The 26,218-nt window shown below is 36.5% G+C and overlaps 6 protein-coding genes across 10 annotated transcripts; 2 read left to right on the top strand and 4 right to left on the bottom strand.

Moving 5' to 3' along the window:
• Positions 1-727: 727 nt before the first annotated feature.
• LOC127941333 (hydroxyacylglutathione hydrolase, mitochondrial) lies at positions 728-9,014 on the bottom strand. 3 transcript variants are annotated; one of them, XM_052536302.1, is made up of 10 exons: positions 8,865-8,926; positions 7,433-7,515; positions 6,608-6,771; positions 6,469-6,533; positions 5,925-6,042; positions 3,548-3,656; positions 2,847-2,950; positions 2,600-2,701; positions 2,428-2,507; positions 728-1,607 (listed from the first exon to the last, which is right to left on the bottom strand). In XM_052536302.1, the coding sequence occupies exons 2-10, from the start codon at positions 7,500-7,502 to the stop codon at positions 1,508-1,510; spliced, it is 912 nt and encodes a 303-aa protein (XP_052392262.1). In that variant the 5' UTR covers positions 7,503-7,515; positions 8,865-8,926; the 3' UTR covers positions 728-1,507. The 3 variants fall into 3 exon arrangements, with proteins under 3 accessions (XP_052392262.1, XP_052392272.1, XP_052392282.1); XM_052536312.1 differs by lacking the exon at positions 7,433-7,515 and having other exon boundaries at positions 8,865-9,014; XM_052536322.1 differs by lacking the exons at positions 7,433-7,515; positions 8,865-8,926 and adding an exon at positions 7,128-7,147.
• Positions 8,475-9,507, top strand: LOC127941342 (acylpyruvase FAHD1, mitochondrial-like). Its single transcript, XM_052536335.1, has one exon. The coding sequence runs from the start codon at positions 8,721-8,723 to the stop codon at positions 9,378-9,380; it is 660 nt and encodes a 219-aa protein (XP_052392295.1). The 5' UTR covers positions 8,475-8,720; the 3' UTR covers positions 9,381-9,507.
• A 232-nt stretch (positions 9,508-9,739) lies between these two features.
• On the bottom strand, positions 9,740-11,559 carry msrb1a (methionine sulfoxide reductase B1a). The gene is made up of 4 exons (XM_052536348.1): positions 11,376-11,559; positions 10,798-10,940; positions 10,437-10,551; positions 9,740-10,269 (listed from the first exon to the last, which is right to left on the bottom strand). Exons 1-4 carry the CDS (start codon positions 11,428-11,430, stop codon positions 10,250-10,252), a joined length of 333 nt encoding a protein of 110 aa, XP_052392308.1. The 5' UTR covers positions 11,431-11,559; the 3' UTR covers positions 9,740-10,249.
• Positions 11,560-13,792: 2,233 nt separating this feature from the next.
• Positions 13,793-16,116, bottom strand: LOC127941305 (40S ribosomal protein S2-like). 2 transcript variants are annotated; one of them, XM_052536234.1, is made up of 8 exons: positions 16,055-16,116; positions 15,580-15,717; positions 15,274-15,363; positions 14,875-14,982; positions 14,418-14,591; positions 14,177-14,336; positions 13,994-14,085; positions 13,793-13,913 (listed from the first exon to the last, which is right to left on the bottom strand). In XM_052536234.1, exons 2-8 carry the CDS (start codon positions 15,712-15,714, stop codon positions 13,833-13,835), a joined length of 840 nt encoding a protein of 279 aa, XP_052392194.1. In that variant the 5' UTR covers positions 15,715-15,717; positions 16,055-16,116; the 3' UTR covers positions 13,793-13,832. The 2 variants fall into 2 exon arrangements, with proteins under 2 accessions (XP_052392194.1, XP_052392204.1); XM_052536244.1 differs by having other exon boundaries at positions 15,835-16,059.
• Positions 16,117-17,017: 901 nt separating this feature from the next.
• On the bottom strand, positions 17,018-20,339 carry si:ch211-139g16.8 (immunoglobulin superfamily member 6). Of its 2 annotated transcripts, XM_052536258.1 has the most exons (6): positions 20,156-20,337; positions 18,728-19,054; positions 18,541-18,638; positions 18,203-18,256; positions 17,736-17,846; positions 17,018-17,555 (listed from the first exon to the last, which is right to left on the bottom strand). In XM_052536258.1, exons 1-6 carry the CDS (start codon positions 20,202-20,204, stop codon positions 17,496-17,498), a joined length of 699 nt encoding a protein of 232 aa, XP_052392218.1. In that variant the 5' UTR covers positions 20,205-20,337; the 3' UTR covers positions 17,018-17,495. The 2 variants fall into 2 exon arrangements, with proteins under 2 accessions (XP_052392218.1, XP_052392226.1); XM_052536266.1 differs by lacking the exon at positions 18,203-18,256 and having other exon boundaries at positions 20,156-20,339.
• A 295-nt stretch (positions 20,340-20,634) lies between these two features.
• LOC127941295 (ER lumen protein-retaining receptor 2-like) lies at positions 20,635-24,697 on the top strand. The gene is made up of 5 exons (XM_052536222.1): positions 20,635-20,861; positions 21,658-21,758; positions 21,926-22,084; positions 22,277-22,529; positions 23,619-24,697. Exons 1-5 carry the CDS (start codon positions 20,771-20,773, stop codon positions 23,651-23,653), a joined length of 639 nt encoding a protein of 212 aa, XP_052392182.1. The 5' UTR covers positions 20,635-20,770; the 3' UTR covers positions 23,654-24,697.
• The last annotated feature ends 1,521 nt before the right edge of the window (positions 24,698-26,218 follow it).

Genomic DNA, 26,218 nt, shown 5'->3' with positions numbered 1-26,218 from the left:
CCATAGTAAATGAATACAATAATAATTCATGGCTTGTACTGAAATACCTTGTTATTAAGACCTGATAAATCACTCTTCTTATGTACTACCACAGTACTGTTATTTTAAGGAATAATATGCATTGCTCGTCACATTTTATTTATTTAAAAACACTGATTTAACAAATGTTTGTTCCCCATAACATTTGAATGCAAAATATGCAAAGGATGTTATTTGTAGTATGCACTGAAAGTCATTTTTACTTCAACTTTTGATTTATGATTATAAAAATATGATCGCATGTGGCCATGCATGTAGTCATTCCATGAATGTAATTCTACTTACTGAGAAAATAAACGATAAATATATTTTACTCAAGTTTTATTTTTATTTTTTCATATGTTTGTGATTAGTTTACTTTAATCTTTTTTTAATAAAGCTATTTTGATTCAGGGCTTTTTTGAATGACCAAAACAACAACAAAAAGAGGATTAAATATTAAAGTATTACATATGAGGTATTAAATTAGTCCTGATATTAATATTAATGTGTGCACGGTACACCATTTTCACTTATGTGTGACTTTTAAAGCTTTAATTTGATACTTTTAACTATTATAATTTTAGGACAGTTGGGAGTTTTTTTTATCATTAGTACTTAATATTGTTTTATACAAAAGCAGGTAATAAAACATCATTAATCTAAAGTGATGTTGAATTTATGACAAAAAAAAACCTGGAAAGAGCCGTTTACATTTACATTAAGACTTTATTCAGTTTGAACAATGTAATTATAATTAATAATATCTGTTATTTTTGATGCCAAAAAGTGCAAGTTCAGCTGAAACAATGGATGAGCTAAAACCAGCCGAAGAGCTGAAATCAGTACGCCGTATTTTCTACATTCAAAATCATACAGAGACATCAAAATAAAACACAATTTAATCAAATGTCATTTTCCGATGGACATAAAAATATACCAAATCTCATTTTGCAGGAACACCTCGCTTTGTTTATAACATTATATTAAAAATGATTCTTTTGATTTACAAAATAAAACATTGCACATTAAGACAAACATTTCGAAGATAAAACTATGATTTAAACACACGACATTGGTTCAGTGCCTGGATCTTCCCAAAAGCTGAACGTGTCCAAAAATAAAACTTGCGTAAATAAAATTTTGCCTAAAACACAGAACTAGTAGATTTGTGTTGTCTATAAATGCAAATCAATGGCATAAATGTATTCTTTCATCAATGAAAACATTCTAGATATTTGTTTTGTTTGATCTATTGCTTGTAGCAGTGGTTTAAAAGCGTTGGTTTTACAGGCTGACAGTCCTGTGTATTGCTCAATGAAGACGATACGCTGCCTTAAAGAAAAAAGATGAAACTAAACTGCTCAATAATTGTGCTTTTGTAATGAATGGAGTTCCTGCATGTGCCTCATGTCCTGCTGTTGTTAGTGAAGTGATGAGCAGATATAAAAGTAGTGCTGATGACCAGCGCAGAGACAAGCCTGAGAGCTCAGTTCTTCGGGACTTTAAAGCGGTCCTTCTCTTTACGGATGTTTCTCATGGCTTCAATCGGGTCACTGCTCCCAGCATGCTCTTGTACCGACTTCTCTCTGAATTGCAAACACATGGGGGAAAACTGACACAATACAGCAAAAAATAGAAATAACTGACTTAAAACCATTTTTGTTGGTGAAAATACTACTGGCCTAAGACTTTTATACACACTTGTCACATTTGTATAATTTACACACACGCACACAGACACGCGCACACACACGCACACACACACACAGACACGCGCACACACACACACACACACACATATACACACGCACGCACACATGCACACACAGACACATGCACACACACACACGTACACACGTACACACGCACACACACACACACACACACACACACACACATACACACGCACGCACACATGCACACACAGACACATGCACACACACACACACACACACATACACACGCACGTACACACACACATAATTATAGATTTTTCATGCATTTAAAAAATAATAATAATAATGCGCACACACACATGCACACGCACACACACACACGCACAATTATAGATTTTTCATGCATTTAAAAAAAAAATAATTACACACTCACACACACCCGCACATACACGCACGCACACACGCACGAACACACACACGCATCCACACACACATGCACATGCACTCGCACACACATGCGCACACACACACACACACACTCGCACTCATGGATTTAAAACAATAAAAATAAAAGTTTTTCACCATTTATTTGTTTTATCTTTTTGTGTGTGTCTGTTTTTTTTTTTCATAAACCAACATATTTTTAATGGTAATATTGGAAGTCAACCCATTTGTCACAGATGGTGTAAGAAGTTTTATATGATGTATAGTTAGGAGTTATGTCACGTACCTCACTCTCATGAAGGGGTTAAATGTGAACTCATCAGCCACTGTAGAGGGAATGGTTGGCTCTCCGTTATCATATTTTTCCTAAACAGTGTAAGACAAGGTTATTCAGAGACGTTTCATTCATGCAGTTAAAGTGCATTAAAGTGAATACGAGTTAAAGAGGAGTTAAGCACCTTAGCCCATGCTAACTTTTTCTGGATGACCTCGTTATTTGGTTCAACATGCCGTGCAAACTTCAGATTATTGATGGTGTACTCGTGACCACAGTACACACGCTGAAACAAAAGAGATATACGTGACTTTAGATGACCTCAAACATCTATTATTCAATAGCATTTATTCCTTTAATAATAAATGATTGGTCAGTAGCATTTTATAGGACGAAGGCAGATATTTGAGTTTAGATGGTGAAATTGTTACCGTCTCTGGAGGAAGACGACCTAAAACCTCGATCAGGGCTTTATACATCTCATCAGCGGTACCCTCGAAGAACTTCCCACAGCCGGCCACGAACAGAGTATCCCCTGTTTATAATGTGAACATAACAAACCACCACCGACTGTTAACAGACACCTACAGACTAATACTTCTATACATTATAGGCACTGCTTTAACTGATCAGAGTAAAGACATGTTACATAATACTTGTATTTCAAAGAAATGCTGTTCTTCTAAACTTTCTATTCATCAAAGAATCCTGAACACGGTTTCCACAGAAATATGAAGCAGCACAACTGTTTTCATCACTGATAATATTCAGAAATGTTTTCGAACAGAAAATCATATCAGACTGATTTCTGAAGGATCGTGTGACACTGAAGACTGGAGGAATGATGCTGGAAATACAGCTTTAGATCACAGGAATACATTACATTTGACTAAATATTAAAATAGTACACAGTTGTTTCAAATTGTAATAATATTTCACAGTGTTTCGGTTTTTACTGGATTTTGTATCTTTTAAATGCAACTATGATGAGTGGAATAGACTTTTTCAAAAACATAAAAAATGCAATCAGTGCATCCTTGTTGTATATTTCCTAATTTTCATTAAAAAAAATAAAGAAAGAAAGAAAAACATTTACCTACTCCACGCTTTTGATTTGTAGTGTATGTCTTACCTGTAAACACAGCTGGTGGTTCAGTGCTGTTTTCTTTTGTTACAAAATAGCAGATGTGACCGCTGGTGTGACACGGCGTGAACAAACACTTTACATTCAGAGAGCCCACCTGGAATAATAATACAAATATGAACAACACTGACAAATCCTACCATCTTACATGTGTCCAGCAGTTTGTGACGAATGAATCTGATTGGCTGAGCTGCACTCAATCCAGTGTATGCACACATGAGATTACACAATACCATCCAGGAGTCTGGGCTCGGTGAGGTTTCATAAAGAAGTCTCTTATTTAGAAGATATATTTATTTGATCAAAAAACACAGCAATAACAAGGATATTGTGAAACATTATTAAAATTGAAAATGACTGATTTCTATTGTGATATATTTCTATTCTAATTTATTTTAGTGATGACACAGCTGTATTTCCTGCATCATTCCTCCAGTCTTCAGTGAAACACGATCCTTCAGAAAATCATATTAATATGCATCTTCATATTTTTTGGAAACCATTATAATTTTGTTCAAGATTCTTTGATGAATAGAAAGTTTGAAAACAGAATTGGTTTGAGATAGAAGTATTGCATAACATTATAAATGTCTTTACTGTCACTTTTGATCCGTTTAATCATAAAAATATGAAGTGTTGCTTGAAAGTTTGTGAACCCTTCAGAATTTTCTACATTTCTGCAGAAGTTTGACCCGAAACATCATCAAGTCCTGAAAGTTGACAACGAGAATCCAGTCAAACAAATGAGACATATTTTCTTTGTCATGTATTTATTTATTCAGGAAAGTTAACCAATATTACAGATTTGTGAAACACAGTCATTTTCCTGGATAAATAATTGACAAAGTATATATTTTTGCTTCCTTTGTTTGATTAGATTCTCTTTGTCTACTTTCAGGACTTCTGGGTTTCAAAAAAAAAAAAAAATATATATATATATATATATATATATATATTAGGGCTGGACAATATGGACAAAATTTATATCGCAATATATTTCTGTCTGTGCATACAAACTTATGAAAAATTAATTTGGCTAGTCTATGACACCTCATTTAAAACCATATAATATATATAAAAAAATAAATAAAAAAACGAAGTTAAAGTTAATGTTCAGCATTTTTTTCTTTAACCTTCATACAAACAAGAAATGTGCAATCACTGTCAAATAATCATCTCAGACTCACCTAATTAATATTAATCTCTTTAACTTCAAACTATAGGCTAATATACTGTACACTACCAGTCAAAAGTTTCTGAACAGTAAGATTTTTTATGTTTTTAAAACATTCTCTTGTGCTCACCAAGCCTTCGTTTACTTGATCCAAAATACAGCAAGAACAGTAACATTTTGAAATATATTTACTTTTTAAAAAAATATTTTTTTTTATTTGGAAATATTTTTAAATATTTTAAAATGTAATTTCTTCCTGTGATTTCTAAGCTATATTTTTTGCATCATTACTGTAGTCACACGAACCTTCAGAAATGTATATTTATATTCTGATTTGCTGCTCAAACATAATTTATCATCATGTTGAAAACAGCTGAGTAGAATTTGATCAGGTTTCTTTGATGAATAGAACTCAACTGTTTTTAATATTGATAATTGCAAATCAGTATATTAGAATGATTTCTGGATCATGTGACACTGAAGACTTGAAGTAAAGTTGCTGAAAATTCAGCTTTGAATAATTAATTTAAAGAAAAACATTATTCAATAATAATAATAATAATAATAAAAACATTTAAAAAATGTTTTTATTATTTTTTTCATTATTTTAAAAATCTATAAACTTTTGCCTGGTAGTGTAAGCTGATTATTTTTATAGATTGAAAAAAAAAATGTGTTTTAGCCAGTATAAAGACTATAAAAAGTGCTCTGAGTTGCTGCAGAGAAATAAAAAATGTTGCTAGACTTAAATGGAAAGTGATTGTCTGCCGGCAGGAGGCGCTGTGAGAGCGGCAGAACAGCAGCGCTGTAAACAATGCAGCTCCACTTATAAACGCTTCTTTATCAGATAAAATGCAAATGCCATCTAAACTTTTTTAAAGACAGTCCTTTCCCTTCAGAGATACATTCATATAAAACACCCGGGACGTGTTTTAATTTTGAAACGTGCAGTGCTCATGTCTATTCAACAAAGTCAAACGCCACAAATAAATCAATGTATAAGAAATACTGGTGATGTATATAAAAAAAACACAAATGTGGTTAAAAATCATATCACCGTCATTGATAAATGACATTGCGATACATATCGATATTGAATTATTGTCCAGCCCTAATATATATATATATGCAGAAATACAGAAGATTCAGAAGAGTTCACAAGCAGCTCTGTATTGTGTAAATCAGACTTACTTTGAAAGTGTTGTAGTGCGTGACTTTCTGAGTTAAAGCTCCCACTCGGTCATCTCCTCCATAAACTGTCAGTCCTGGCATGAGCTTTACCAGCTTCTCATTACCTCCTGCATGATCCCTGCAAGTTATTAAACATCAAATCTTTCTTAACCACTCAAATGCTGTCATATCAGAGCATATAGGCCACACACACACTCATGTTTGTTTATGTGTAAAGTGGGTTCATCCCATAGGCTTAATGGTTTTTATACTGTACAAACTGTAGATTCTATGGCCCTAAACCAACCCTACACATAACCCTAACCCTCACAGGAAACTTTGTGCATTTTTACTTTCTAAAAAAAACTAATTCTGTATGATTTATAAGTGTTTTGAAAAATGGGGACATGGGTTATGTCCTCATAAGTCACCCTCTCCTTGTAATACCTGTGTAATTCTCATGTCATTATACAGAGTTGTGTCCTGATATGTCACAAAATCAAGAAAACACACACACACACACACACACACACACACACACACACATATTCCAAGTCTGACTCACCAGTGATGGTGAGTTGTCAGGACGGTTTTGAGATTCACGCCATGCTTTTTGACCGCATCTACAACCTGAGACAGATGACAATTATGAATCCATGGTATACAGTCTGTAATGTGTGAGGTGCACAGTGAAGTGTTGTTACTTTCTGAGGCTCTACTGGATCGACGATGGCTGCTTCCTTCGTGTCTTCATCGATGAGGAGGTACATGTAGTTGTCGGTGAGAGCCGGCAGCAGTTCTACCTTCATGTCTGTCTGTGCCACCAGAGATGATCTCCTCCGAGCTGAGTCAAACAAGACTGTGGGAACTACAAAACAGACATTCACCATCCCTATTAGTGTAATAGATCTACATCATTTTAGATTGCATGAAAAACATACCATGGTCAGTCACTAGTTTTTTTTTTTTTTTTACTATTCAACGAATTTTGTATGTTTTTCTAGCTGGTTATTTATGGTCAGAAGTTGGTTAAGTCAATATTTGGGCAACTGCATCAGCTCATTATCCATGTTCACCAGTTTTACTATTTTGGCCTGGTATGGCCAGTGATAAACGCAATTTAACAAAATGGCAATGCCAAATGACAATTTCAATAACTGTGGTACATGTAGTAATTCAGTAGAAACTATAAAAGTTATATTTTGGTAAAGAGATCTATATTACCGTTAATAAATCTGAGATGCAGAACAAGCAGAAAGCATACAGTGTTTACGAAAGACACGACGTGTAAAGTGTAGCACTGAATATATCACACGATGAGTGTAATCGTGCACGCAACATTATATCCTCTGACGTATGTCAACAGCTACAGTAGGATGACGCAACTCTTATACTAAAATCAGAATCAAAACACTGAATCAAAAGGTTCTGTGAGAGCGCTGACATGTGGTTAAATAAACCCCTTGTCCATAAATAAACCCCTTATGAGATCTGACCATGCGCGAGAGGAGATGCTCGTGTAAACATACCGAGTTTGCGCGAGACCGCTCCGAGAACACCGAGAGCGCAGGCACTCACCGCCAGCGACCGGAGCCACATACCAGGACTTCAGCTGTCTCAGATCAGGGAGGAAGCAGAGAGTCTGGGTTAGAGTGCAAATCAGCCCACTTTTTAACTCTGACCCCTCGTTTAACCAATCCAAAACGAAGGAGTGTCGGGCGCGCTGCTGTAATCCGCACTGTACTTGACGTCAATGACGAATTCTACTATGACGAAGGCGTGGCTGTTTTTTCTATTTTTAAATTATTATTATTATTTTATTTTTTTATCCAGAATATCATCAATAGAATGAAGTACAAGCTAACTACAGTAAACGGTGAAACAATGACAACAACAACAACAACAAAAAATTAAACAAAAGACAAAAATAAAATATTTACACATATTTTATGACGGATGTCACAAATCTATCACAGATACCTATTAAGGAAATTCATTTTAAAATTATTATTAATATTCATAACTCACATATATGATATTAATGTCTCATTGCCAGTGGTTCAAGGATTACCAAACTATAAATAGCGATTCAAATGCATAAAAGAGAAAGAGAGAGAGAAAGGGAGAAATAATATAAATTTGACAACAACAACGAAAAACAATTACATTTAATAAATTAATAAATAAATGAAAACTATTAAACAGATCACATAACGATAAATATAACATCCTTTCCTACAAAACGTAAAAAATATACAAAAACACCCAACAAGTGAGCATACATTCAAAGTTTTAGCTGCCTTTTTGTTTCAGGAAGTAAAGATCAAAGTAATAAAGTTTTTTTTACAAATTTTGGATGTGAGAAACATAAAGTAGGCTACCCTCCAGTTCACATCTATACTTAATTTTAATTTCGACACAGTAAATGTTATTAACAGGATGGTAATGATGATTTAAAAATAGAGCTTTATTTAGTCATTAATGAGGGCCAACTAGTGGCGTCGGCAAAACGTAATTAATATTCAAAAGAACGTCAGCGCGAACTAATTAATATTCATAAGCTAAGCCTTCTCCCTAGTAGGAATCTTAACATCGCTGTCGAGCTGCAGCTGCGGTGAACGGGTTCTAAATGAATCTTTTGGACTTAATTCCACACAATCGTATCTGTTTCTTGTTCGATGTGTTCGCATTATGTAACTAGAGTTACATAATTCGCAATATAGCCTACTAACGGGTCTGACCCTTAGTTGCTGTAGAGCGACCAAAGGTCATTTTATTTCCGGCTGCAGATCTCGCTGTCTGGTGTTGAACTCCGAAATGAGCGCAAGGAATATTGCACGCTTTTGGGAATGGGGAAGGAAAATTATATGCGTCGGGAGAAACTATGCAGATCACGCCATCGAGCTCAAAAATGCAATTCCCAGCGAACCCGTTCTTTTCCTGAAGCCCCCGTCTGCTTACGTCACAGAAGGGTCTCCGATCCTGCTTCCCTTCTACACCAGCAGCCTCCACCATGAAGTCGAGCTCGGGGTGCTGATTGGTAAAGGGGGAACCGATATTCCTCAATCGTCAGCCATGGAGCATGTGGCTGGATATGTGTTATGCCTTGACATGACAGCTCGGGACATTCAGGACCAATGCAAGTCCAAAGGTCTTCCATGGACCCTGGCCAAAGCTTTCAACACCTCATGTCCCATCAGTGACTTTATCCCCAAGGAGAAGATCTCAGACCCAGGGAACATCAACCTGTGGTTGAAAGTGAACGATACTCTGAAACAGAATGGAAGCACATCCCAGATGATCTTTTCTATCCCGTATCTCATCAACTACATCAGCCAGATCATCTCTTTGGAGGAAGGGGATCTCATTCTCACTGTGACCCCCAAAGGAGTGTCAAGTGTCCAGGAACAAGATGTACTTCAAGCTGGGATTGATGGCATTGTGACCATGACGTTTAAAGTTGATCGGAAAAGTTGATTTTAACTAGATTTAAAGTTGTGATTGTTGCTAATGCAAATACAATGTATGACACAATGATTTAAGAATCTGGGGAACATTGTATAATGTTTTATTTTTTCTAAATAAAAATGTGCATCTGACTACATCATATTTTGAAGCCATTCTATTAATGTTCAATGATCTGAGGTTGATTTGCTTTCATGGAAGTTAAAATTTACTTTTTTTATCATTTATAAATGATAGATACTGATTGACTAGATTATTGACATAATGGTATGCCAGTTACAAGAAGCAATAGGAAACAGCAGCTCAGCCTCAAGTCATGCAGAAAAATCTGCATGTGTTTGCACTTGACGCCTGAATAAGGACACTGTGCATTTAGTTTATATAGTTTAATGCAATTGTGGCATAGGTTGCTTTTACTGAGCTCTACTGGAGCATGAATGTACTTTATAGTTTTAAAGTAACACTCTTCTGCATTACATATTCATTCACACAAACAATGTATTCATTAATCCCATTTAAAAGATGTTCATGGTAGCTTTAAGAGCTTGAACTTTACACTCTTGGGTTTCCATTAATATGTAACAGCAGAAAAATCCAGCAGTTTACATATACAGAAGAGTAATGGACAGACTTTTGAACAGTAGTGTACATTGTGCATATCTTATAAGAACTGCATAGTTGTGCGTACAGTATATTGATTGGTAGTAGCAGTTATTGGGAGTAAGCTTCTTTGTGTTTCCCATGAGGCTGTTTACACATCATCGCTCTGAATTTTCCTCTGTGGACTTTTCATCAGAGCCTTTCATACACCATCCACACGGGAAACACATCAGATCTTCTCCAAACATCCCCACATGCTCATATCCATCCGACATCTGGCTCTACTGCTGTTCATTCTTGACTGGGAAAGACAACAAGAGGGTTGTGCAACATGTCAAATGCATAAAAAGACATACTGTACATAGGTAGAAGTAAAAATCAGTTGCTTTATGAAATATAGCATAGTGTCGCTATTCAGATAATATTGAATTGTTTCAATTGTATTTGAAAATTGTTTGTTGTGTATACCTTTAGGAATGAACTTCATAGAGCTGCTGAATATTCAGAAGCGCGAGAGGCCGTGTTTGGGTCCGTCATTCACAAACTCATGGCCGAGACCATTTCCACACTTACCACACTTGACCTGTATAAGATGATACAGAACTCATTGTTCACAATCTCCACTTGCTCACCCACTGATCCTCTGCAGTGCATGGGTGCCGTCAGAATGAAAGTCCAAACTGTTGCTAAACGCTAAATTTCACCAAGTTCTGATGAAGAAACAAACTCATCTACATCTTGGATGGCATGAGGGTGAGTAAATAATTTTCCATTTTGGGATGAACTATTCCTTTAAACACTTTAAAGCAAATTCTCAAACAGGTTTCACCTTATAAGCCCCCCGTCTCTCCTCGTGTTTGGACACACTGTTTTCATGGATGGTCTCTGTGAAGGCTGGCCAGGGGGATGAATGCTCATATTTGGATCTGCTGGAGAACAGCTCGTGTCCACATTTGGCACATACATACATGCCTGCAGGAGAAATACACTGTAATAAGTCTCAAACTGAATCACACTGCTAATATTAAATATGCATGGATCTTATTTTAAACAGTTACTAATTTGCCAAGAAGTCACAATAAATCAACTACATTCTCTTGACAAATTAAAGTAATAACTGTTGATGAAGAAGATTAAACTGATCACTGAGAAGTAAAGAGATGAAGAAAACCAACATAACGGTTAACGTTGCCTTTCATTTGAATGATGCTTCGGCAATAAAACGTTTCAAAAAGTATTAGAAACGGCTGGAAAATATCGTTCTTCACTTAGCAAACTGGAACCATGTGTGATAACTTTAAAACAAGACTTCCTTACAGTTTTACTAATCAAATTACACAAGGTAGCTACATAATACATGTTATTACATAAGTCGCCATGTTATACTCTTCATCGGAGTCAACTCACCGGCATCAAAATGATCTTTATAAAACTCCCCTCGAGAGAACGAACAGAAAGACATGACTACAGCGACTGTGATGAAGTTCAGACGAGCGACTGTAACTATCTTAATCAACGGGTGTTTTATAAACTCTGGATCGGAGTTATGCGAGACGCTCGCGCGCGCGTGTGTATGTGAGTAGCACCACGTGACCACACGGTCACTACTGTACCACAGACTGTTTACTGGGCAAGCGGGTGAAACAAATAATAAAAATAATAATGAGACGTCGTGTCATAAATGAGCCCAGATATAATAGCAAAATAACAGTTTCTCAACCTTAAGAACCAACCTTACAATAAACATGATCTAAAGTACTGACCTAGAACATATTAAACGTAATAAAACCACACATATGTCCAGTCTGTGATATAGACATAACATATAATTTACATTTACATATAAATCTTTTTTTTTAAGAAGATGACCATTTGTTCAGTGTGGGAATGCAGATTTAACGAAAAGTCTTGAAATTCTTGAAAATATGTTTATTATTCACCTCTTTTTTAACATATTTTACATTTTGTATTTGCATCTGGTGTGGTTTTTAGTTTATTTTTTTTAATTTTTGGAATAAAAAGCGCACGTGTTACAATGTCACTAACGCGCGTGCAACGAGGACGTCTATTTGTAGAAAAAAGAATTGCATCAGTAACCTTTCACCTTCAGTCTGACGATTTACAAGCGAAGTGAGGATAAAATAGTCAGTTTGATACAGATTAACTGCATCAAACTAATATAACTAAAGCAAACGTCATGTTCACTCCGTTAGCTGCTGTTCGGTGACCTCTTTCGCCATGTTGCGCGCATGTTTCTGCCAATTATGGATGTGCATTTGTGTTTTAACCCTCGTGTCAGGGTACGTGATTTGTTAAAATATTACCGTTCCTGAACCTAGTCAGTATCTCATCTAACTTATGAGTCTCTCGAGTCCATGTTGTTTAATATCAAACTTAAAAATCAAACTTACATTATGTTGCATCATTTTTTTAAGAGTTAGTATTGTATTTGTTAAACTATGATGTGTTTTGTGACTTTTTTCTTCATTTGTTGGTTGTTGTTTTGTAATAGCAATGCATTTTAGTTTTATATCATTTATTGTAATTCCAGAAATCAAGAAATAGTTCACCCACAAATCTGTTGAAAATTCCACCCTCAAGCCATCCAAGATGTAGATGAGTTTGTTTTTCACTGGTACAGATCTGGAAATGTAGGGTTACCAATGCTCACCAATGGATGCTCTGCAGTGAATGGGTGCCATCAGATTTAGAGTCCAAACAGAGCTCATAAAAACATCACAAAAATTATAAACAGCAGTGCTTGATCTGGGCATATGTCTCTCCTGATTTGAACAAAACAAGTTTTTCACTGAAGGCGGCAATATTATCGACAGAGGACTTTATTTTAATGCAATTTTAAGTTGAAAAATCTTAATAATAGTTTTTTTCCTTGCAAACGCAGCTTTTCACTTCCCAAGGCATTAATTGAAGGACTGGAGTAGAGTACTTGTGGATTATTGTGATGTTTTTATCAGATCTTTGGACTCTAATTCTGACGGCACCCATTAACTGCAGATGATCCACTGTTGAGCAAGAGATGTGATGCTACATTTCTCCAAATCTGCTCTGATGAAAATACAAACTCATCTACATCTTGGATGGCTTGAGCGTGAGATAACAAAACATTGGCTTGTAATTCATGATCCTAATTTGATTGCCCTGCTTTTTGATGCACCAGACACTGTTGAAGGCATCTAGAGCGGTAAGAAGTCTCACTACTACCATCAGAGGTTTTAATTCTTTTAAATGGGGATGTAGGGGCGTACGCCAGCGACTGATGAAACTGAAGAAGGGGATGATGGCAGAGCAACAGCAGGCATAAACATGCAAACCTCTCCTTTGCCTTTTCTATGTCAATCTCTTTTATCAGTGTATCAAAAAAAGTATCAAATAAAGTTAATTGGAAACAGACTTAGTAGCTTGTTCTTTTTAATAAAATCCCATCAGTTTTAAAGTAGTTATTACTAGTCTTATATAACACCTTCATGTTATTACTTTTCAGTTGTGTTTTTGGTTACGTATGGACATTTCCAAAATTTTAAAAACCACATTAGTTCAGTTCATGCATCTGCTGGCTTAGTTATGCTAGCACAAATGAGAAAGTGGATAGTACAGCATTACAGGTGAATTAAACAGCTATGATGCAAAATGTTATAAACACCTATATAAACACTTAATTTGTGCTTATAACCCCTTCAGCCATAGTCACAATATAGCAATATAGCACTTTGTTGCGACCGTTTTGAATACGCAAATCAAAAATCCACAAAGCATCTGCTTTCACGTAGCATTTAAACATTCAAGTCAAACAACAGAGCACAGACTTTTCTTTCTGGACTTTTATTTCGATCAGTTGTACAAAATTTAGGAGGCTGCCTGAAGAGCTCCCTGAGTCCTCTGAACAGAGACCCTGGTGTGAGTCTTGGCCAGATGATCAGTGAATTCCTGAAACGGGACACACACTTTAGTTTCAAGAAAGCAATGATGCATTTGTGAAAGGAGCAAGCTGTGAAAATACACATTACCTGGTAAGGAGACTTGGTAAAGATGGTCTCCTTCCAGAGATCAGGGGTCAGGTAGCTGTAGGTCTTTGAGATCGCGTCAAAGGTGGCCTTGGCTGAAATTATAATAGAAGTTTTAAAACTGAGATACTAAAACACGGGACGGCTGCAGCCCAAAACACTGGCTTTCAAATACAAGCCCCTTACCAAAGTTGCCCAGAGTGGCGGTGCAGCCCCTGGCTGAGGTGTAGCAGTCGTCGATACCGGCCATCATCAGCAGTTTCTTGGGTACGGGAGCGGACACGATGCCAGTACCACGGGGAGCGGGAATAAGACGCACCAGGACCGACCCACAGCGACCGGTCACCTGAAGAGACACATGCTCAGACATTAACAACCTTTCCAAATGAGCGTCAAACTGTGTGCCAAAACACGTTTGAAGACTCACTTTGCATGGCACGGTGTGTGGTTTTCCGATCTTGTTCCCCCAGTATCCTCTTCTGACGGGAATGATGGACAGTTTGGCCAGGATGATGGCACCACGGATAGCGGTCGCTACCTCTTTAGAGCACTTCACTCCCAGACCAACATGTCCATTGTAGTCCCCAATAGCAACAAAGGCCTAAAAGTACAAGAACCGAGTGATTAGGAACTTTAAAGAGAACTGATAAGGATGTGTATATCATGCTGATAGTATTTAAAATCTGTAAATTATGTCCATAATAGTTATCTGTAGAGTTATTGTACGTATTGTAGACCTTGTATATTCCACACTTAATGCTTATTGCACTTCTGGTCAGATGCCAAGTGCATTTCATTGCCTTTTACCTTACATGTGCAGTGACAAAGTTGAATCTAATCTAATCTAATTCAGACTAATGTCAATCAGGAAGCAGGTTTTTCACCTTAAACCTGGTGCGCTGACCAGCCCGGGTCTGTTTCTGGACAGGCATGATCTTCAGGACCTCGTCTTTCAGTGCGGAACCCAGGAAGAAGTCAATGATCTCAGACTCCTACAGGCAAGATAAACCATGGGTTTCATAATAGGTAAATCATTTGCGCCTCTTTTTGTAACTCTAAGTGACAATGGAACAGAAGTAGACTGAGACACAGAGCTTAAAGGACTGTCAAAAAAGGCAAAACCTGCAGGAAAGTACTTGGTTCTATGAATTGAATTAAAATTTTCACCTGAAAATCCAGGTATATTTAACATAAGATTTTTTTTTTTCAGTGAAATGCATGCACAGATAAATTCTTCACTTCCAAAATTTCAGCATACGTTCATATAAAGATAGCTTTAATACCTTGATGGGCAGAGAATACAAGTAGATCTCCTCCAGAGTCTTGATCTTCATGTCCTTCACCAGGCGACCAAGTTTGGTCACAGGAACCCACTATATGAAATATAATATTGTCTATTAGCAAATGGAAACTGAAGCTACAGCAATACATCTCATCAATAGTTGTTGACAGCTAACGTTACTTGAAGAGTGAAAGAGCCAATATATTAGCACACACTGGATGTGATAATGTATCCTTTTAATAAAAACCATATATAACGCCAGATCATAACAGAGTCACAGTTGAGCACGATTTAGGTGGTGCTTTACCTCCTTGTCCTCAGACTTGCCTCCCCGGGCCCCGCGGCCTCTTCCCCGGCCTCTGCCGCGCCCTCGACCGCGACCCCGGCCTCCAGTGCCGAAGCCCCCGCGAAAACCTCCTCGACCACCGGCGTCGTCCGCCATTTGCTGGAGAACATCAAAACATCAACGCGAATTAAAAAACAGGTTCATTTTTAAAGTCAGACACGTCCAGAAAGAAAATGCACATTAAACACACTTATCGTATTACTACACATCTTGGACATGTTAGCCGTAGAGCGATGTATTCATTAGGCATTTATTCATCTTTGACACCATCCATTTAAAACCGCTCGAAATTAACGTATCTACACAATTCATACGATTCATTTAACGATCACATTGTTATTAAACCGTAGAAAGAGGTTTTCTATAAAAAATATCGCATTTTTAATTTGCGATTGAGGAGATATTAATAGATACTGCTAAGACATGACAGACTTACGTGATGTGTATTCAGGAAGAAGAAGGCCGCACGAGAGTTCGCGGAGTGTTTATTCCAGGACAACTATCGCGATATTTTGTCACAGCCGTGATTTTGATGACCTCTAGCGGCAGACGAGAGACCTGTCTGTTCCATAGACAGTAAAAGAAAAAGGGTTTACACTTTAGAATACTGTTTCTTACTTACTACATAACTAATAAGGAATTATTGAAGAACTAACAGGTGATTATTCATTAACACTTGACTCACTACTGTTAACTACTAAGAAAGATGTGTTAATTAATCAGTATGTAATATAATTTTATAATTATGTTAAGTAACAGTTAGCTAATCAGTAACTAATATATTCTATCATACCTCCTGAAGAACTACTATTAATTATCTACTAGTTAAGGTTCAAGAAAAATAACTATGAAATAACTACTACTGAACAGTTATACGCAAATAATGACTATAATAATCAGGCTGTGTCCCACAAGTACATGAGTAAAAGTACAGATACCCCAATAAAATATTACTCCAGTAAAATTATAAGTAGGCCTATTCATTACAGAGAGGGGAAAAAGAAGAGGACATGATTGATCTGAATTGGTTTATGTATGTTTGTTTGTGAGTAGTTTGTTAATAACTGAAAATAAAAACAAATTTATGCAAATCTGATCGTATTTTGTAACGATCGGGGAACAAATTTGACATGTTCGGAATTAGATTGTTTAAATTATGTCAGATTTAGGGAAAGGGATTATTTTTAAGCAAAGAAATTTCGCTAGCTGTGTACACAGCCTGGTGTAAAATACAGATAAAGAGAGCACATAAAAGAAAACAAAACTTGGTCAAAGGTAAAAAAAACAACAACTAGCAAACACAAAACAATCTGTACTAAAACAAAAACAAAAAGTTGCCTCCAATGTAAGAATGAAAAGTGTTGTTATGTCATGGTGCAAATATAACAACAACAGTATATCCAGTTCATTCACAGCATCTTTAATACAATCAACACTAAATGACCAGGAACTCTCTGGTGCATTGATTTCAAAACAAGTCTAGAAGACGAAATCTTGAGTGTTTTTTAGCTTTCAAATGATGCACAGTTTATGATAGCTAATTGAATATTTTTAAAACACGAAGGTAATTGAATGTACAGTCATGCCTAAACAGTGTGGTTTAAGAGCCTTTAACTGAACAAACAGCATACGGTTACAGAGTGCTCACGTGATTTATAAAACACTTGTGAGAGGAAGGTCAACGACAGACAACATGTCACAATCTTGGGTCACCCAACCACCATATTACAACATCATGTTTATTTCAAGTTTATTTTTTCACATGACGATTTTTTAAATGAGTGCAAAAATCCAATATGTTGAAAGAAATGTCATTTCCCCAAATTATAGCTTCCAGGTTTGCAGGGACAAGTGTGGATCAGGGCAGTGGTTTCCTTTCACTCATCAAGATTTTGGTAAAGATCTTCACTATGGTGCTGATTCTGAAGAGCTGTAGACTATAGAGAAGATTGGAAATAGAAGTTAGGCAATAACAAGCTCTTTTTTATCATACGGTATTGTAAAAATGTCAAGAAAATGTATAGCTTAAAACTCTGCCAGGTGCATAGAAATTATTAGAAATTATTGTGCATTTGCTAAAAATGTTCTTGTGTGTTTTAAAAGCATAGTCTGAAAACCTTGTCTTGTGAAACTTTGTAGTGCGACTGAACTTTGCGACCACCAACTAAGTTCCTCTTGGCCAGTTCTTGCATCACTCCGCTGAAGAGAACTTGCTTAGCTGGGTTCTCCTGAGAAGAAATTCATACGTTTATTCAGCAAGGATACATTTATTTGATCAAAAGTGACAGTAAATGCATTTATAGGTTACAAAAGATGTCTACTGAACTGCATTGCATCACATGTGACAAATAAAGAACCTTAACCTTAAACCTATTCAGATAAATGCTATCTTCTAAATATTTTCTAAAGGATCATGAAGACTGGAGTAATGATGCTGAAAATACAGACAGGAATAAATTATATTTTTTAAAATGTATTCAAATGGAAGATTTTTAAAATTTTTAATTGTAATAACATTTCACAATATTGCTATTTCATGCAGCAACATAGCAAACCAGACAACTGTATTGAGGGCAAACAATACCTTTTTCTCACTTTTACTCCATCTTCTTTTAAAGACTAAATCGAATTTTCCAATCTATTGAAAAAAAAAAAAAACTTAAATTAAACTTTCTTTAAAAGGCATTTCGAGGATGTAGTGACATTTTGTAAACATTTTGGAGATTTAACCATTAGAGTAGTTAGGTACAAAAGCTTATATTTGTACCTTATTTACTTCTAAATGGTGCATATAAGTACCTTAAAGGTACACATGAGCTCCTTTGCTTTTGTATCTACTGCACCAATGACAGCTTTGTACCTTTTCTCCTGTAACAAGTGTAACATTACTTTGAAAAGGTGTGTACTGCACTGTATCTGTACCTTTATGCAGATGATGATGACCAGGACGAGGAGGCTGTACACAATCAGCAGGACAAGCAACGTCAACAACAGTGCTTGAGAGACATTTAAGCCCGTCTCTAGATACAAACCACAACGAACATCATGATGGGTGTGAATTATGAGCAGAGCGGTCTGGGGTTGTGCTGAATCCTCTGCTAGCTCTTACCTGAGACTTTTAAAGTGGTTCCCTGTCCGATTGCCTGCGCCCCATAGTGAGCCACATCCAGCAGAGCGGCTGCACAGAGGTAAACCCCAGAGTCTGGTTCTGACAGAGAGCTGATTTTCAGGCCGTGTTGCTCCTGTGTGTACTTCAGCGAGTTGGCTTTCAAATCGAGCTGGTAGTGAGAGTCATTCCTGAACACATACCAAGAGATGTGAGGCTGGCTGTTTGGACAGCTGGACACGGAGACGGAGCATGGGATGGACACGGACTGATCCCGCTTTTCTCTGATCAGCTCCGGTGACTGTTGGACGTCTACCTTACATCCGCTGACTGTAGAAGTTAAGAACATAATTAGTTTAAGACTTCAGTACCATTCAAATTTATATGTAAAGCGCTTTTCATGTCTCAAAGCAGCTTTACACAAATTGCACGGGTCTACATTACAATCTAGAGTGAGCTTTTATCAGAAGTGAATGTGTCCAAGTAATGTCCATTTCACAAATGAACAGCGCAAGATAATAAACAGTCATCTAATATGAATGTATTTTCATTGATTATTTAGAAGTCACATAACTACACAGAAAAATGGTGTAGCTTGGGATTTACTCTGAAGCAGTTTTCACTGAGAAATTGCTAGTCAGTTTCTCAACTAATTACAAAGAAATGGCGAAAATACATTGATTTTAATTTGAAGACCATAAAGAGCATTTTCTTGTAAAACGTTTTGCAACAATATTTGTTTAACCTACAATATATATATATATATATATATATATATATATATATATATATATATATATATATATATATATATATATATATATATATTTGTGCAAATATTAAGCTCTCTCTAAAGTAGTGTGTTTAAATGGACAAATTCGCACAAAAATTATGTAAAAATTTTCATCTTGGTAAGTTTCATATAAATTTAGCCGGCTGAACATAGGCCTACTGTATCAGTGCATTCTCTTAAAGGGACAGTCTTTATATTAATCTAACCGCAACAACAAATAAATCACTCACTGCTCTTGATCAAAACACTTTTGTAGCTTTAATAAAGAACAATCTTTAATTTATACAGTCCAATGTGTAATGCTGTTTTACATTTGATTACTTTATTCAATTTCTGTACCTAAAAAAAACCCCTGAAAATCACTGTTTATTTTATTTGTATCTTTACTCTGTTGTAGGCTATTTATTTGTGCTGCTGCTTGTAGTTAGATATAATATTCGTAATAATATATTATAAAATATGAAAGTATATTTTCTATAAACATAGCACATACCAAACCATACCGAAACCGTGACTCTAAAACCGTAAATCAAACCAAACCGTGAAGTTGAACTATTCCACCCCTTTACACAATATATATATATATATATATATATATATATATATATATATAAATTGCTTTTTCAGTTTCTGCTCACCTGTGCTAAACATAAGAAATGCGATGGTGAAGAAGAAACCCAAGTTCATGTTGATTTCACGGTTGTTGTGTTGCTCCTTTTCCTTTCATTAATGTCTCTCTGTGATCGATTTTTCAGTTTCCTAGACAGTCATCCGAACAAAGGTCTCACGCCTAACTGAGAAATAAAACCAGAAATGTGTAAAAATGAGAAGTGAAATAGCCCCGTCCCCTCAGTTCTGTCTTCCTTGTGTGACACAGTTTGTCACCCTCAATCTATCCATCTATCTATAGCACAATACACAATCATACAGAAATTAAAATTACTTTTTTTCTTCTCTTAACAATGTTATGTTGATTAGTAAAAAAAAAAAGTTCGATAGTAACTATGTATACGATGGTAATTTTAGTGAAGGAGCCTCAGTGGGCGTGGTCAGAGTCATTGACTACACTTCCCAGGATTCATTGCGGTTTCGCAGTTGGCCACGTCACGTCCAGCGGCCACGTCGCCCCTCGTTCGCCATATTTGCTGGAGGAATGCTCTGGAGGAGAGCGGCATCGAGCCGGTTCACAGTCACCGCACTCACCCCGAGCTCTCTTTAACTCTACTACAGTCAGCTCGAGAGAGGAAGACATCATGAACATCTTTAGACTGACTGGAGATCTGTCTCATCTGGCTGCCATCATCATCCTGCTGCTCAAGATCTGGAAGACCAGGTCCTGCGCAGGTAAACAGACTTCTCTCGTAGATTTAATACTTCATATGTGTGTCTGCGAACGAAAGAGGATACTTTAGACCGGATTGAGCGGCCGGAAAAGTTTTTTGTGCGTTTGTGTATTATTTTGTGCATTATTCAAGCAAGAAACATGTATTTAAGTGCGGTCTGTGTAGCGTTAAAGCTAGTAACGTAGCTTAGCTTGATTTGAAAGCTTTTGAAGGGTAGATTTGGGCTAAATTTGACAATATAAATTGAAAACGGTCGGATCTGTGTGTATTATGTGTGTGTGTAATGCTTGGAATATTGATTTGAAGCTTTCAGACATCACAGACTTCTTCTCAGTGACTGAAATAAGTGAAAACTTAAGGCCAACTTACTAACTTCAGTTAGTAGTTATAACTTACGTATGTGTGTGTTTGTATATGTGTATATACTCGGTCCTCAATCATCGCGTCATTCAGACTATGCTATGCAATTAATCTCACTATTTAGAGGACGTTTGCATCTTTATACGTTGTACCGTGGGACTCAAAAGAGTTTTTTTTTTCATATACTTGATGTCATGCAATTTAAATTCTTCCTCCTTTTATTGGCATGACGTGGCAGTGCATGTAGTTATGTGTGGGCTTTGCGAGGATGGGTCATCTGGGTTGTCTAGATCCATTTGACATCATACTTTTGATGTATAGAGAACATAGATGCATCTCTTCTAAACTTGTATGAACTCTGTGTTCAGAAAAGTGTTGTGTTCTCCTATTTCCTTCTACGTTGCAGTTGTCTGAGCGTAAATATTTGTTGCCCTCAGGTATCTCTGGGAAGAGCCAGATACTCTTTGCCTTGGTGTTCACCACACGCTACCTGGATCTCCTGACATCCTTCATTTCTCTCTACAACTCTTGCATGAAGGTAAAGACACTTCTACACGCACACAATGCATTTCTCAACCTTGAATATCAGTGACTCAAAAAAATCACTGGTTTGCCACATCAGCGTAAGCCGGTTTATAAGTGCACTGACCTTTAGTAGCTAATCAGTTTCAATGAGTTAATCAGTTTCCTGTGCTGTGAAAACAGATTATCTACATCGGATGTGCCTACGCCACAGTCTACCTGATCTACGCAAAGTTCAGGGCAACTTATGATGGGAACCATGACACTTTCAGAGTTGAGTTTCTCGTGGTTCCTGTGGGAGGTCTCGCCTTTCTGGTCAACCACGACTTCTCTCCGTTGGAGGTGAGTGTTACTGCACATTTGGGAATTTGACTGTCATTTAAATGTGTTATTCGTGCCAGTTTTGATTCGAACCTTTATTAAACATCTGCGAAAAACAACAATAGGCATCATCGTTGGCAAACACAATCATATTTATTGTGTACATACACACAAACCGCTCCAAACCGGAATGACTTTTTATTTTCTTGACAGATTCTGTGGACCTTTTCCATCTACCTTGAGTCTGTGGCCATCCTGCCTCAGCTCTTTATGATCAGCAAGACCGGCGAGGCCGAGACCATCACCACGCACTATCTGTTCTGCCTGGGGGTCTACCGCACCCTCTACCTCTTCAACTGGATCTGGAGGTTCTACTTCGAGGGCTTCTTTGACATGATTGCCATCGTGGCTGGAGTCGTCCAGACGATTCTCTATTGTGACTTCTTCTACCTTTACATCACAAAAGGCGAGTTTAAACCTTTTTAAGGACCGTGGGTGTGAAATGACGTTTAGTTTGGGTGGTCATGAATTTAAGGTCAGCAGCATGAGATTAAAATTGACACCTTTAATTGCTTAATTGAATTGAACATTGCATTCTATGACTTGTCTTTTAATTCAGAATTTAAAACATCTAAGATACAGGTAACCTTGTTGTGAGATTAATGTTTCTTCTTCAGAACAGGTTTGGAGAAATGTAGCATTGCATCACTTGCTCACTAATAGGTCCTCTGGAGTGAATGGGTGCCGTCAGAATGAGTCAAAACGGCTGATAAAGGCATCACAATAATCCACACTACTCCAGTACATCAGTGAAGTGAAAAGCTGTGTGTTTGTTAGAGAAATCTGTCATTAGGACATTTTTAACTGCAAACCGTTGCTTTGGGCTAAAATGCGAATCCTTTATCCGTAATATCGCTTTCTACAGTAAGAAGAAACAATTATGCTGTCTGAATCAGGAGAGAAATATGCACAGGTTAAGCTTTTTCATGCAAAAGTTGTTTAAAACAGTTCTAAACAAAGTTAATAGGTTTTGAGAGGACAGTAGGGTTGGACATTTACACTGGAGGAAGCATCATTACTGATTACAGTCTCCATATTTTGACCAGACTCTGTCGTTTAAAAATTAAAACACATTAATAATGGATTTGTTTCTTACAAACATGCAGCTCTTCACTTTATAAGACATTAACTGATGTACTGGAGTGGTGTGGATTATTGTGATGGTTTTATCAGCTCTGTTTGGACTCCCATTCTGACGGCACCCATTCACTGGAGAGCATCTATTAGTGAGCAAGTGATGCAATGCTATATTTCTCCAAATTTGTAACAAAAATCTCTGATACCCTAAAGAGAGCTGGACCGTTACTTTAGGAAAGGTACCAATGTGAATAAACGATTTATCTCAAGTAATCCTTTAACATTAATGCATGCATTAATTGCAGTTTAAGCACCGGTTTGGCTTCCATTTTTAGAACTTGTCATGTATAGGATTAAAAATAAATAAAATCCTCTTCCTGCTTCAATTTCTGACATCTTTTTTCTTTCTGGCCCACAGTGCTGAAAGGAAAGAAGCTGAGTCTACCAGCCTAAGTGCCAAAGAACAGAGAGCTGTGTCTCCATCAGACTTATAGAGGGGCACAAGCCAATGATGCCATCGCAAGATGCCCAAGACAAAGAACGCATAACGCCAGTTCAGTCACTGATTTATTTCTCTCCGCCTGGACACCAACCATCCCCTTACAGAAACGAGGACGTTTTTGCAAACTTTTCTTCTGTCTTTCGCATCTTGCAATGCTTTTTTTTTTATTGCTATCGAAAAGAAAAAGAAGAATAAGCTTTTCTATATACAAGGTGTATTGAAATATCGAAAAGTGCATTGTACACATTGACGGTTAAATGCGTCGTTGTAAATTTGTCCATGATTGGAAATGACTCCCAGTGTCGAATAAGTTTGTGGTTCTTTCCTGATTTAAGAGGGGTAAGAAATGAAATGTGTAAATTCAAGAATTCAGATTATTATCCCTATTATTTTTTTTCCAAACAATGTACATGTGGTTTAAATTCGTCCCTTGCTTCAATGAACGATTTTGCCACCACTGAAAATTTTCAAAGAAAGTCCTTTTCATTTTTTCCCCTCTCATAAATGCCTTATTTGTATTTTTTTAAGTTAATGTACATAACCATTTTGTGTTGATGCCCCCATAGCAATGAGTCAGCTGTAAATAAGAGAGCATTTCATATTCTCTTGTCACCCATATCATTTTTTTTTTCATCAAGTCAACATTTATTCATGATATGTGATATTACAGCAAGGCTGTTTAAATATTCAGTTATTACCTGCAAACATCAGCTTGTTGAAATGCAGTAATTTATGGTAAGAGCATTAAACCTAGTGCTGTGGATACTGTCAAAGCACATTTTGGAGTGAGTTTTGTAGCCTAGTATTTTTTTTTTTTTAATTAACTACAGCTTGTTTTCTTTAAGTTCAACATCCCCAATGTTTTCCCCTCTTGAGTCATTCCTGCAGGGTTAACAGTTGTTTTTTTTAGTTTTTACATGTCTCCAATAAATATTTTAAGGGACATGATTTTGTGTTATTCCTTTGTGTTTTATTAAAATCAATCGTCTAATTTCCATTGACAATGCTACCTAATTTATTGCACTCGTTACATGTAATCTCTCAATAATTATGGTCATAAAAACGGCATGCATAGTTATGAAACAATGTGCAAAATGCTGTTTAGATGGAGCAGTATATCACATTACAGAAGGTTTTCCAGAAAAAATAGAACATATGAACTGAATACTTCAGATCTGTGACTATACAGCCAGAGAAAGTGCATCAATGAATAATTAATTCAGCTCCCAACTACAAAACACAGGCCATATGATCTCTTGACCATGTGCAGTCTACACGTCTAGCAGCCAAGCATTCAAACATTTACTGATTCTTGAGTACCCGGGAAAATATATATCAAGGAATTATTTTGAGGTATTTTTCTATGTTTCGGTACATCATCTGCTTCTATTTTGTCACAAAATATGTTTTGCCTTGCCTTCATTTAATATGAGACAACACTGTCAGATGCAAAAAATTATGTGCAAAATAGTTGTTTTAAGTATTTACAAGTTTAGGATTCACTTCAATGAATGAAACAACTGACAGACAATTTTACAGTGCTTTAAATAACAAGATTTAGGATATCACAAATTGAGGGAGAAAAGTAAACTTAATATTGATAAAGTCATAATTTGGAAACAATAATGATAAACTTGAATGAATAATACATGTGAGCAGTGTGTAAAATATAATTATAATTGAAATATATAATCCATTACATCAGTTGTGTGTTTTCCATCTGATGATCCTACCGTAGGCGTACTCTGTAACATTTACACTGTCAAAAATTTCCTGAAGAAAAATCTGAATCTGATTTTGACAAAAAAAAAAGAAAAAAAGTTCCTTTCGTCTGCATGACACTGAAACTCTTCTTCATTTGGCATTCGCCTGTTTTATAATAAACCAATTCTCTTATGTAGATTCTATATTCACAAAACAAATTTTCGAATTTGTAATCCTGTTTTTGTAGCATATTATTATTTGCTCATCATTTCACTTAACAAGTTTCACTTAAATGGGTCATCAGATGCTAAATGCACTTTTAGAAGTTGTTTGAACTGAAATGTGTGTTGGCAGTGTGTACACAACCACCCTATAATGATAAAAATCCACCCAGTGTTTTTTTTTTATTTTTAATCTTGTTAAATGTTGGATCCAGCGTCACCTCCAGAAGAAGTGAGTATAAGGTTTTGCAATGAATCTTTGCAAATCGCCTTTCCTAATATTGTGCAAGTTCCACGATGAATGCGGCTAAAGTAAACAGTCTCTCAGAGAGAAGCTGGAAGAGAGGGGCGGAGTCAGCAGAGCTCATTAACATTTAAAGGAGAATGCTACAAAACAGCTTGCTCTGAAAAGAGCTGTTTGTGACTGGGTAAAAACTGTGTTGTTTTACAGTACCATCGAGATATTTAACCAAACTATGTTACAGACTTTTAATTAAGACCCTAAAGAATCATATCAACGGGTTTGGAACGACATGGGGGTATGTGATTACTGACAAAATGTTCATTATGCGGTTGAGTAACCCTTTAAGT

Source organism: Carassius gibelio, chromosome A3 (assembly GCF_023724105.1).
Source record: "Carassius gibelio isolate Cgi1373 ecotype wild population from Czech Republic chromosome A3, carGib1.2-hapl.c, whole genome shotgun sequence".
In the NCBI taxonomy this organism is placed as follows: Eukaryota; Metazoa; Chordata; class Actinopteri; order Cypriniformes; family Cyprinidae; genus Carassius; species Carassius gibelio.
Note: the sequence above shows the minus strand (reverse complement) of the source record. Positions and strands in the feature narration are given on the sequence as shown.

Excerpts from the sequence above, each read along its gene's own strand:
- si:ch211-139g16.8 (XM_052536258.1), bottom strand. The coding sequence starts at position 20,204 with ATGAACTTGGGTTTCTTCTTCACCATCGCATTTCTTATGTTTAGCACA. Across the intron at positions 18,639-18,727 it reads AACCACTTTAAAAGTCTCAG|AGACGGGCTTAAATGTCTCT; the intron begins GTAAGAGCTAGC and ends GTTTGTATCTAG. Across the intron at positions 17,556-17,735 it reads ACAAAGTTTCACAAGACAAG|TCTACAGCTCTTCAGAATCA; the intron begins GTTTTCAGACTA and ends TCTTCTCTATAG.
- LOC127941342 (XM_052536335.1), top strand. The coding sequence starts at position 8,721 with ATGAGCGCAAGGAATATTGCACGCTTTTGGGAATGGGGAAGGAAAATT.
- LOC127941333 (XM_052536302.1), bottom strand. The coding sequence starts at position 7,502 with ATGTGGCTCCGGTCGCTGGCGGTGAGTGCCTGCGCTCTCGGTGTTCTC. Across the intron at positions 6,534-6,607 it reads ATCCAGTAGAGCCTCAGAAA|GTTGTAGATGCGGTCAAAAA; the intron begins GTAACAACACTT and ends CATCTGTCTCAG. Across the intron at positions 1,608-2,427 it reads AACCCCTTCATGAGAGTGAG|AGAGAAGTCGGTACAAGAGC; the intron begins GTACGTGACATA and ends TTTGCAATTCAG.
- LOC127941305 (XM_052536234.1), bottom strand. The coding sequence starts at position 15,714 with ATGGCGGACGACGCCGGTGGTCGAGGAGGTTTTCGCGGGGGCTTCGGC. Across the intron at positions 15,364-15,579 it reads GCAAGTCTGAGGACAAGGAG|TGGGTTCCTGTGACCAAACT; the intron begins GTAAAGCACCAC and ends TATTTCATATAG. Across the intron at positions 14,337-14,417 it reads CACACACCGTGCCATGCAAA|GTGACCGGTCGCTGTGGGTC; the intron begins GTGAGTCTTCAA and ends GTGTCTCTTCAG.
- LOC127941295 (XM_052536222.1), top strand. The coding sequence starts at position 20,771 with ATGAACATCTTTAGACTGACTGGAGATCTGTCTCATCTGGCTGCCATC. Across the intron at positions 21,759-21,925 it reads TCTACAACTCTTGCATGAAG|ATTATCTACATCGGATGTGC; the intron begins GTAAAGACACTT and ends CTGTGAAAACAG. Across the intron at positions 22,085-22,276 it reads ACGACTTCTCTCCGTTGGAG|ATTCTGTGGACCTTTTCCAT; the intron begins GTGAGTGTTACT and ends TTTTCTTGACAG.